The sequence below is a fragment of the Ambystoma mexicanum genome, chromosome 6q, assembly GCF_040938575.1.
Source record: "Ambystoma mexicanum isolate Mex_15411 chromosome 6q, UKY_AmexF1_1, whole genome shotgun sequence".
Lineage (NCBI taxonomy): Eukaryota > Metazoa > Chordata > Amphibia > Caudata > Ambystomatidae > Ambystoma > Ambystoma mexicanum.
Window position 1 is genome coordinate 89,006,415 of NC_090937.1, and position 12,239 is coordinate 89,018,653.

The 12,239-nt window shown below is 42.2% G+C and overlaps 1 protein-coding gene across 1 annotated transcript in view; it reads left to right on the plus strand.

The window, feature by feature from the left end:
- The window catches only part of LOC138515798 (probable E3 ubiquitin-protein ligase HERC6), a 2,700,520-nt gene that overhangs the window by 109,304 nt on the left and 2,578,977 nt on the right, over positions 1-12,239 (plus strand). Inside the window, exon 2 of the mRNA XM_069630524.1 lies at positions 11,792-11,951. Coding sequence (XP_069486625.1) covers positions 11,792-11,951 — 160 coding nt within the window. The remainder of the gene's footprint in view (positions 1-11,791; positions 11,952-12,239) is intronic.

A 12,239-nucleotide genomic window follows, 5' to 3' on the forward strand; every position in this document is an offset into this window, starting at 1 on the left:
TGACTTGGCTTAAGGCGCTATATAACGCACAAATAAATACAAATACACCTGTTATGTTGTTTATGTTAGGATCGTACAGTTGGGACGGTCCCAGGAGTTGGCAGAGGTAAGAGCGTTCGCAACGGACGTGTCCAGGCAGCAGTTGAAGCTGGAGGTTACCATGCAGCAGGTGAAGCTGGAGGAGGTGTGCGACGGTCGAAAATGGCATGGAAGGAAGCCTTTTAAAAAAGCAGAGTGGCCACGGAAGGAGGCTGGCGCAGTGCTATGCCTACAGTGTGGCTGGGGCCCGTGACATGCACATGAGTTTGGCCACACGTGTGGCAGGTACGGAAAAGAGGACCATTTTGCGAGAGTCTGTCCAGCCCCCTCACCGGCCGACCCATTCGCACCAGCAGTGGCCACGGCCTCAAAGGTGGACTCTCGACAAGTAACTGCAAGGAGACCACCCAGACCGTCCATGGCTCAGCTGATGTCACCAGAAGGAAGAGGAATCGTTTCGGAGGAGGAGGAGGACAAGGATGTTTTTTCCTATTGTGTGCCCAGGAAAGTGCTCAGGGGCGTCACCAGCAAGCATGGAAGGACTGGAGCAAGATTCCATGGGGTGAGGAGTTTGATCCTGGAATTTAGGATCGCCAGGTGCCGAGAGGACCACCTGCCTTTGATGCCGTGATGGATGTGTGGAGTGGAATGAACCCACGGTTGTAGTGTTCATTCGCATGTTTGACGTTTACCGTTTTTGTTTGGTTATAGAAAAAGAGGAGTGTGGTGTTGCCCTTTTAAGAGGATGTATTGCCCCTTTTAAGGATATGTGTCATGATCTTGTCATGACAAGCAGTTAATAAAAGGGGCCTCTGCCCGCACGTGGAGTAGACTCCATGAGTGCCAAGCTGGGGTCTGTGTATTATTGTGTTGGGCTTGCCGTGTGATTACGGTCTCTGTATTTGCCCTGGCCCGTGTGCCCACAGAGCCAGGGACTGTCTACTGGGTGATCACAGCCCTGATAGTGGACCGGGTGAGGCCAGTCACGGCAGGGATCCCCCTGCTATTTTGCCTGCGTGATCATGGAACGCGCTGTACTGCTGGGTGAACCCAGCAACTGTGGGTCGGGCACGGGTGCCCCCGAGCCACCCATCACAGACGGAGACACACAGGATATAAGGTAGTTTGCCCTGGTTTAGTGGATGTTAGTGATACAAGGAAGCTGGGATCAAACCTATATGCCATCCTTGTTCCAAATTCTACAATTCCTCCAATTTTAGTTTCACACAGACATACATTTATAAAGCGGCCCCAAGAACACTTAATACCAGCTCTGCCACCTAAATGTGCATTGGTTGGGGAAGGGCAGGCTATGTGTGAGCAATATTGTTGAAGAGCAGTGGGTGATCGGTTGCATCATGCATTGACCTTCATTTAAAAATGGGGGCCAGTGACTTTTGCGTTTGGCTAATAACTTTCAAGTTGACATTTTGGACCCTGCACTCATTCTAAAAGTTCCCTTATGAAACACTTCAAACTTAAGCTACTGGGCGCCTCTGATGGTTTGATGTCTGTCAGATGTGACATCTACCGCAGAGCATGTCATAGAAGTGCGCCGTTGTTAGGGAGAATTCTCAGAAATGTTCAAATTCCTCCCACCTTAGAGACCCCCAGCTCTTATTGCTGAACTTTGGGATTTTGTACTTTTAATTCTATGTGTTTCTTTGTTTCTTTTGGTTTTTGGAGTCTGACAAACTCTATAGGCATCTTTTGACATAGACAGCACCCTCAGTTCAGTGGCACAGGGAAGTCTTTCAAATTTCCCAAAGGTTTAAATACCTTCTCTTGGATAAACTACTGTTTCCAAGAGCAGTAAAGTGAAATTGACTTTACTTACATTTGTAACTTTCTAGACCCAGCACATACTATCTTACAATAGGGTGCTGGAGGGGTTACTTAGAATCCCCTTTGTCTAGTTTCTCATGTAACATTTTTATGTTACCCTTTCTACGATTAATGGCTGGTGGCAGTGGTTTACTTTTTACAACCGTTGTGTGTTTTTACCGCATGCTGCGTTCGCAGCTGCAGTGAAGCACCCTTGGGTGCCATTTTTGTCAAAATTGCCCCAGTCTTCTTTTCTCGCCATTTCTCTGTGGAAAAGTCCTACTTGAGATTTACTCTGCGTGCCAAACCAGGTTTGGTCCCTTTGTTCGTTTTGTCTTTGGCGGGATTCTTTTTTTTTTTTTTTATTTATTGTGATCTAACCTCTTTTGGGTTTTTTTTTCACATTAAAAAAAAAAACAATACATATATACACATATAAAAACAAAAACATCATATTCATAAAATATATCTAGATAGCATTCACAAATTACTTTGTCACAATTTTGTAAAATTAGCATATTAAAATTCATCACGTCTGCGACTTGCTTACCTATAAAAACAATTTTCCCCTTATTATAACGATAGATCAACAGTATTCTGACGATATAAAACCTGTCTTTTGCAAGACCCTTAAGATATTTAAGGTCAATTTTATTTCATGACCCGCAATCATTATTTCCCAAAAAGCGTCGGAGGATAATCTATCCAATGACCCAACTAAATTCCCTAAGTATTCCACCCTAATTTTCCAGGTGCCTTTACAGAATCTTAGCAGATGCTCTAGCGTTTGTTTACTTAAATCTGAGCATTCCGTGCATAAACTACGAGCCCCTTCAGTGACTCCCCATTTAGTTAACACTGATCCGGTTTTAATCAAATTTAACCGTACCCTCATAAAATTTTGTCTTCCTTTTGGGTTAGGGAACTTCATCAAGTATCTTGGTACTACACCCTGTTTTTTCCCGTACTTAAAAAACCCTTCACGAACAGAGGTTGATCTCACCATATCCCCTGTTGTAATCCAATCTCTCAAAGATAAGGACTTCTTAACTTTCAGTGGGTTTAAACTTAGTGTTAATTTATCTGTTTCACAATAAGTCAGCAAATTTTCTGCTATCTTTTGGAGTTCTGTCAAAGTGAGTGAGGAATTTAGGTTCATATTTTCTAGGAGATTTTCATATAGTGTGTTAGTCATTGGCACAATAATAGACCTATACAAGGACAAGAGTTTCCAGTCAACTGCGTATTTTAGAGATTTTAATCCAAGCTCGTATCTGAGAGTTATCGTATGTAGTCCTTTAGGCAATCCTAATACCTGTTTCCAAATGTAACCTTCTATTTTCTGCCAGTCTATTGACCACAATAAAGGTTTAGATTCAATCCCATACAATAGTACTGGGATTACTTTGGCCACATAAACATTTATAATGGGCATAATTGAAAATTTGCCATAAAGGCTGGCAATCTTCTTCATCTGAGCTATTAGTTGTGTCCCTTTAGCCAGGATTTCGCCATACTGTTTCCCAACTGTGGGGGTCGCATACACTGTGATGCCCAGGTACATTACTTCTTTTGCAACCGGTATCTGGTTATTGCCAATTGACCACCGATATTTTATTTCTTTGCGACCTTTCTGCTCAAAGATTACGATCTTAGATTTATCGGGGTTGACCACCAGGTCGTTTAATTTCATGTACTTGTCAAGGGCGTTCAACAATCTTTGTAGGCCGATGGGAGACCTATCAAAAAGGACTATATCGTCCGCATACATAAGCCATCTTACGGCCAAGGACCCCACCTTAGGGCTTATTAGTGATGAGGATTCTAGGGCAGCTCCAAAATCACCCAAGTAAAACTTAAAGAGAAATGGAGCAACCATACAACCCTGTCTAACCCCCCTATCTATGTTTCTATGTTCTGACAAATAGCCATCCATATTTAATCTTACCCTAGCTGTATTTCTTTCGTGAAGTTTTACTAGTATGTTAATTAAAGTTTTGGGTGCCCCTTGTTGTTCCAACTTACTCCATAATTTATCTCGATTTACCATGTCAAAAGCGCTTGACAGATCGATAAATGCTCCATAAAGTCTTCCTTTATTATTTTTATCTTTCAGATTTGATAATGAAGCTAATATTATACCATTCAAAGAAGTTGAATGGCCTTTTCTAAATCCAGTCTGCTGTTTAGGGATTATGTTGTTTTGTTTCGCCCATGTTTCAAGTTCTTTTAATATCAGACTAGTGAACAACTTGCTTTCTACATCAAGCAGTGTAATTGGCCTGTAGCTAATTGGGTTTTTACGATCCCCCTTCTTGAAGATCGGGATTATAATTGCTGTCTTCCAAGAAGATGGAATTATTCTATTTGCGATTACTTTATTGTACAGGGTATATAAGATTTCGGCCCACAGTGTCTCATTTCCTTTAAGGACTTGATAAGTTAGTCCATTTGGGCCCGCAGATCTCGACGCCGAGGATTTTATGATCAAGTTTAAAATATGCTCTTTGTCAAAATTTAAACCCCAATTTCCATTATCACTTCTATATTTTTGTCCTCCCACTGGTTCCTGATATTTTGTACCGAAATAGGTTAACCAACTTGCTTCCGACACATTATTCGTCTGAGCAATGGTTTGATGTGTTTGGGTAGCATTTATTAGTGACCAGAAGTTTTGCGAGGATTTATTTTGTAATGCACGCAACATCTCTTCCCCATCTTTCTGCCATAGTTTTCCTCTATGTTGTCTAGTCCAACTCTTCAAATCATTTTTAATTTTTTTCGATACTATTTCTAGTTCTAGTAAATTTTTGGTCTGTTTCTTAGCAAGTCTTAACTGTTTTTGCGTCTCACGTTTTTTTCCCCAAACTGCTTCGTCAAAAAAGTGTTTGTGGACTCGCTGCAAACCCCTTTGGTTACTTGACGGGGGATCGATTGACCTTAAAAATTCGTGAAATCGTGATGGGTCACAATGCTGATGCAAAATATTTTGTTCTCCCAAGTTGGCAAATCCATTCAGGGCTTTATTTAACCACTCCCCTTCTCTCTTGTATTTTGTCAAACGATTTTTCTGTGCATTAACTTCTACTCTTTGGTCCCAGATTTCTATTTTTTCCTCACTGAACCAATTTAAATGAGCAACTAATCGCTTGTGATCACTTGTTCCACCTTCGACCACTGAAAAATGTATACAAGTGTTGAAACATTCGGTTGATAAAAGCATTTAATCCAGTGTCGATTCCGAGGAACCCCTCTCCCACGTTGTGACCGATGGAACATCACCTTCTATAGAGCCATTTAGGAATTTTAAATTCCAGTCCTCAAAGAAGTTCGACCATTTTCTTCCATTATTTGTTGCTTCTTTCATTTTCCCTGTATGGCATTTGGATTTGATACATTGCGAATTTAAATCTCCTGCTACCAATATATGTGCTCTAGAGTGCATTATATTGATGTCACAAAGGGTTGTCGCAATTGATTCTAGAAACTCTGAGAGTTTTTCCCTCACGGGGTTCCAATACAGATTCACAATTATTATCTCCTTACCCAGAGAACCTTTGGGGGAAGTGGTCACTCTCACCACCAGTATTCCTTCTTGTTTGCAAGGTAACATTGTTATTTCTTTAAATAAAGTCTTTCTACAGGCGATCAGCAAACCTCCCGTCGGTCTTCCCGTGGCTTTGCAGTTAGCTGGTTGTGCTATCAATGCAAAGCCTTCAAGTTCCGGGGTGTTTACTAACCATGTTTCCTGTTGCAAGATCAAATCGTTTCCCCCAAACAACAACGCACTCATTTTATTATTTTTAAATGAACTGGATCCCCGACGGTTCCAACTAGTGATTCTCAATTTGTCACTATTAAAGAGATCTCTGTGATACACCCAGCTTCTGGCAAACTTGCATAATTATCTCTGGTAACATTGACCAAGATGATATTTGTGACCCGCCATTAATAATATTTTCGTTTTTTCCCCGGTTAGTTTCATGCAGTAAGGAGATATTTCCCTTGGTTAACTCATATTCCTCAGTTTCGATCGTTTCTATTACGTGAGGTGGCAATTGCTCATATACTTCCAAACCCACCTCCCTTAATCTTTCTTGTAGATTTAAAAAAGCTTTTACCCCCAATTTAGAAACAAATCCAACTTCAACTAAGCTAATGCATTCTGGCTCCGGGAACCGAACATATTCAATGTCTTTTGTTGAGAATAAATATAATTCTGGAAGTTTTTTAACCAGTGATAGAATTGAGCTCCTATTCAATGGTTTACCAGACTTACGATTTTCTCATTAGTAAACCACAGTCTCGGGATTGCATATGGATTCAGATCTTCTTGGGGATATGTTGTTCTTTCAGTTACCATGCCGGAGGATGAGTTTCCCGCTGGGATATTTATAGTCTCTTCTCTTCTTACCTCTTTGGTTTGATCGTGGTCATCCGTATTCGATATTGATGTTTGAATGCATATTGTATCCTCTGCAAGTCCCATCCTAGAACTTTGGGTGGTCACTAAATCACTAGTCTTTGTTTTTATTTGGTTGAATATTGGAGCGATTCTTGAGCCAGTCTGGGTCTGCGTTGGTGCTTTGAAGGCATTTTTCTGTTTTGGTAGAAATATTGGAGCTGTTTTTAACAATTTCCCTGTAATCTCTGATCTAATCAAGTCATGTCGAGGTTGATTTCTATCCAGATCAGCTGTTTTTCCTTCTGTTTGAGTACTCGTTGATTTCTTTACCGGATGTACTTCTCCATCTACTTCGGGAATTCTATCAATCTCAAGTCTTTTCCTTTGTTGTTTTCTAGATTTATTTATCCCGGCATTTCTTTCTTGTTGTGGAGAATCGTTACCTTTACTTCTACCATCTTTATCCAAGATATTTTGGTTCTCATTGATTTTCGCAGGATCTGAAATCCCCTTAACAAAGCTGTTTACCTTTGATTTTTTTGATCCAATATTCTTCACATTTTTTGTTTTCTTTTCTTGTCGACCTCGTGACTTTGAATCTGTATTATTTTGTTTTTGATTCTTCCGCCTTTCTCTCCTCCTTCTCTTATAAGATTGTTGCGAGCTCTTCTTCCACATGTAGTTGTTTTCTGCCTCATCCTCAAGGTTCTCTATAATTTCCCGTCGATCTTCCACCAGCTGTTCCACCGTTGACTCAGCAATCTGTGCTAATCGGCAGAATTCTTCCATTATTGATTCTGATAATGGAGTATCATCCCCAAAGGTGCTCATTTCAGGGACTAAATCTATAGTTTTAGTTGCTAGATCTTGGTTTAATGAAGAAGTCGATACATTTCTTTCATTCATTTGCAATAACAATTCCTTAATCTCCTTATTCTCACTCATAAGAGAAGTCATTTGGTGCTTAATTTCCATTAAATCTCCACTGTGCTTTGTGTAGCCATCTTCCATCTTTATCATTAGGGGCAGAACTGAACAGTTTATTACATTGTTTTGGCCTACGACTGAAAATTCTAGTTGTTCAATATCTTTTGTCATTTCCATTAAGATCCCTGTATGGGTCTGCACATCTCTTTTTAGAAGGTCGAAAACCTTCACCAAGGAATTTAGAACAAAATTTAAAGCCGAGAGAGAGGAGTCACCATCATTTGGGTCTTGGTTCTTGTTTCCCTGTATCATACTCAGTATTTGCACTGGTAAATCCAATGAGATTCCATCAAACGCGACCGTGTCCCCTCTCGATGCCACTGTTGAATTTAATCTTTCCTCATGCAATTGAATATTCTGCACCGAGTTCAACTGATGATTTGGGGTCTTTAAAGGTTCCGTAACTAGGATGGATGATTCAGATCCACTAATCTCCGTTTGTGAGTTAATGTTTTGATTAAATGTTTTTAGGGAATGTGGCGTAGGTTCATTTAAATTTTCTTGAACAGGTTTCTGGAAGTAATAATCAATAGTCCCTTTTATATTAGTTGATGTCAAGGTGAAATCTTTCACCTGTCTGAATGGGATGTTCTTTGTTAAGTCTCTTGTAATTTCTCCCTCCATTAATTTATCCGCTTGAAGTTCTTGATGGATTTGTGCCTCTGTTATATTGTTATTCCTTGTCGAGGCAATCAGAGTTTGGAGATTAACGGGATTCACATCCTCATGCAGGGATTTTTTGATATAGGAACCATCCCATTCTGGAGCTCTTAAGTCATCAAAATGTTGTCCACTCCTTAAATTATAGCGGGCCATTTCTTATCCCTTCGTTAATTGAAGATTAGGCCAAAGAACAAAGGGGATCAAAGGAGTAAAATCTCCCACAGTCTCCCCCTTTTTTTAACTTTTATTGCCTAAACTCGGTCCCAGCCACTTCCTTTCTACTATCCACTCCAAGTTGCCTAGGCTCCAAAATTTCTATTGGCAAACTGCGGATTAACTCAGAGTTATCTCTGATTCACTCATTTAAGGAGATTAGTAAAGGGACTTGCAGCCCGAGAGCACTGCTGTCTTAAAATAAATGTAAATGACAACAGCCCACCCTTTATCAATACCGATATTAGTGTTTGTATACTAGCACAAACCCAGGATTCGCTCACTGTCTCACTGTCTATCCAGCAAGCTTAGGTTCATGCAAGGATGCTGTCGGTATCAATAGAGCTAATCAGGGTGGTTGTCACTAGTTTGACAATATTGGTCACGCGTTAGTACTAGTATTAATACTGACGTTTATATGTGGCCCACTGAACGTGATAATTTGTGGAAATAGCAGATGTAGCAGAGGTCGCCGCCGCGGGCTGCTTCAAGCTGCTTCAAGCCGTTGCGAACACTCACCTCTGTGGCCCTCTGTGGCCCGCGCGTATGTAAATAGAAGAACGCTGGGCTCGCTGAGTTCGCTCCCACAGGCTGCTTCGGGCGGCCGCCTCCGCAGACACGCCACAGGCACCCGCCTCTGCCTCTGAGCTCGCTGAGCTCAATCTCCACTTTTCGTTCCAACTCCGACGCCGTCCAACGCCGTCCGACGCCGTTGTCTGCTCGATCGATGGTCCAGGTCCTACGACTTCCTGCTAAAGGAAAGGACCCACACATACGCACGTACGCACGCACGCACGCTTACTCAACGCCGGCAGTCAAAGCAGTCAAGCCGCACTGAGGATCTGTACCAATGGTCCAATAATCAGAAGAAGTGAAGCCCGCCTCTGGCTCCAGAGTGTCTGGCAGGGGCAGGAAGTGAGGGAGGTGCCCGAAACTCCCTGTGCTTAATCCCCTTGGTTACAGGAATGCACCCAAAGGTGATTGGCTGGCTGGTTGTCCGGCAAGGACAGCCACCCTGCTGTTTGACTGGCAGCTAGGCTGGAATGAATGGGAGAAATCTGCATAAAAGGTGAGACTTTTTGGCTTGGAAGGCAGAGTCGACCACTGGACAAAGGAGTCTGAAGAAGAACTTGGAAGAGACGCCTGCTGCAACTCCTGGACCGTTGGTTTGCCCGGTGAAGCTCTGCTGCTGTGCTGAAGCTCTGAATTTGCCTCGACTAGAGAAGACCTGCAAGGACGACTTCTTCCCTTGAGTTGGTGGGACCAATCAACTCCAAAGTGAACTCGTCTGGACATCCTCTCAGAGCTCACTGTACTTCCTTGCTGCTGCAGCAACCGAAGTGCCTGGGAGAGGATCACCAGATTTGGAGTGCATCACTTTTAAGCTGACCAAGAGCTCCAGGAAGATCCTCCAGACTCCCAGGAAGCAGGACTGACTGAGCCTGAGCCACCTCAACAGAGTGCTGGACCCCAGATGCAAGGAAAGCCCATCTCGACAGCCAGAAACCGTGATGGTGCTATTTGCGGTAGACGCGAGGAGCTGAAACACCAAAGTGTCACTTGTTTGAAGATTGCCGGTTGGTGTCGGTTACCGTCCCATTGCAGTTCAGGAGTCCCCAGAGGTCCTCCCACTTGTCCCCACGACTGAGGTCCATGAACACCAGGATCTGCAGAGCTGCATAGGAACAGAAGTCATCTGCCACACTTTTTCTTCAAACCAAAGGTACTGTACAGTCTAAGAGAACTTACCTCTTGTTGTATAGCCTTGCTTGCTCTCAGTTGAGACTTGTCTTGGTTGCTCTGTAGAGTTGCTTGCATCGTCTACTACTCACAAGCCTAACAGCTTGTGGCTCTACATTGATTCTTCTTTTTCTTACAAAGACTTCTAAAACATTGTGAAAGACTTTTACTCACCTGCAAGAAGTGCTTCAGTTCACCTAGACTTTTGCTAACTCGATATTGGCTGGCCTGGCTCCCTGAATGACTCTTCTCTCCTCTGATATTGTGTTGCACCTATCCTTCCATGAAGGGGTTAACTTACTTTGCATTGGGGGGTTCAAAAGTACTTCCCTGCTTCAGAATATTTGTGTGATCTCTTGTTTATTCTAATAACCCTTTTCTTTGACACTCATCTCAGTATTGCTCTAAATACCACCGTAATATATCAATGTCCACAGTGTCCTAGCTATTTAAGTCACCTGGGAGTGTAGGAAGTGTCTGTGTGCCATCCCCAATGAGTATTCGCTGATTTAGAGAAACTAAGAGTGTGTATTTTGAAGTGTATTTGTGTTTTGCTGTTATATTGCTCCCCTCTGAGGAAGGCTTATTCAAACTGACTGTTAAATAAATTAAGAATTGTTTAATCAAGAAACCTTGAGTGTAAGTGTTTATTTGGATACTTGTCACTGTGAATCTCTATGTAACTAACCTACTGCTCACATTGACCCCTCTTGAGATAAGCCTGGCTGCTCAGCCACACTACCAACAAAGGTTGGGTTCCTATTGCCAGGAGGCCAAGGTTGTTGTAGTGCACCCAAAGGGTACTGCATCAAATCTTGCCTAACAGCCGTCTTCTCTCATCTTGTCATACATGACTGTGAGACCTCTTTGCCCGCCATGCGTGATCTCCACAGACAACCTCTTTTGTAGATGCTTCCCCTTTGTGGGAAGAAGATATGATGTGAGCAGTTCTTCTCTGCAATTCCTTCCCCCAGCAGCTCTGGAACTCGCAGAACCTGCTCCTCCTGCAGAAACTACTGAAAGCGGACTCTTGGCTCAAACCTTTACCTAGTTCTTCCTTTCCTGTTTCCCAAGGGCATGCAGACAGGCCCCCTCGTGGTTGTCGCAGTATGTGTGTACCTTACAAAAGTCAAAAATAAATGTCTTCCTTATGTGATCATGAGCACCACACACCGTGGGTAATAATAAGCATCACTCAGCTGCCTGAGGGTTTGTGGCGCTATATAAATGCAATATTATTATTATTATTATTATTATTATTATGAGCGCCTTAGCTTGTTCCTGACTACATTCTTTAGCCAGTACTTGAACAGTAAGTGCATTCGTATAAAAGGAACAACAGGGAAAAAAGTGACTTTATAGCTACGTGTATGTGCCAGTAGTAAGCGAAGATGCAGCCTCCAGCAAATACAAAACATCTCCTGCAGATCATCTGACAGCAACATACTCAACACAATACACAAACACATCTTCATTTCTGGGAAGATGTTTTGGAGTTTAAACAGGCCCCACGTATTTATGGTGTGATTTTACACTTGTACTGCTCTTAGGATGTTTGTATGGATTCATGGGAACCGACTTCCCCATCGGCGTTAAATACATGTTTATATTAGTGAAATACAAGAAATCCATTGGTTTACTAGGTACAGGTTGTGTTTTAGTTGTTTGCTACTTCTCAGAGTTTACCCAGAAACCAAAAACCTTTTATGGTAACACGAAGGAAGATACTCAAAAAATCTGGGCAGTTTGGTATTTTTTTTGCAGATTTCGCTTGATACGCCACTCTAGCCTGCTTCCCTGCCAACAGCAAAATCCATCACCGGAAAATTATGGACTTTCCTTTCCTGCTTGTTTTATATTCTTCAGTCCTCTTTTATGCAGCGTTTACATTAAGGCACTTTTATTCTTATTATCTGTAAGGCTCCATACAGGCGCTGGAAGCACATGCGATTGCTCGCTTGAGCTGTGGGAAGGAGCACTCGCTGGCGGTGTGCAGCAGAGGCAGAGTCTTTGCCTGGGGAGCAGGCTCCCAGGGCCAGCTGGGGATCGGAGAGTTTAAGGAACAGTGTCTGATACCAAAGTAAGTGAATCCATTCAGAAAACCTATTTATCTATTGAAAGTGATATACATTTGTAACGTTTGTCTAATGTAATGTGTTAGGTAGAATCCATATCTTTGACAAGGTGCATTTTAAAATGTAAAGCTAATCCTGGACATCTGATATCCTTTTCCACTACTAAGGTGAATTTTTGTGTAAATGGCAGAATATTATATATTTTTCACAAGTTTATTGATTTTCCACAAACACAAATCAACATAACAAAACAATACCGAAGTCCGAAAGCACCAGAGTCACCCTGCGTTACC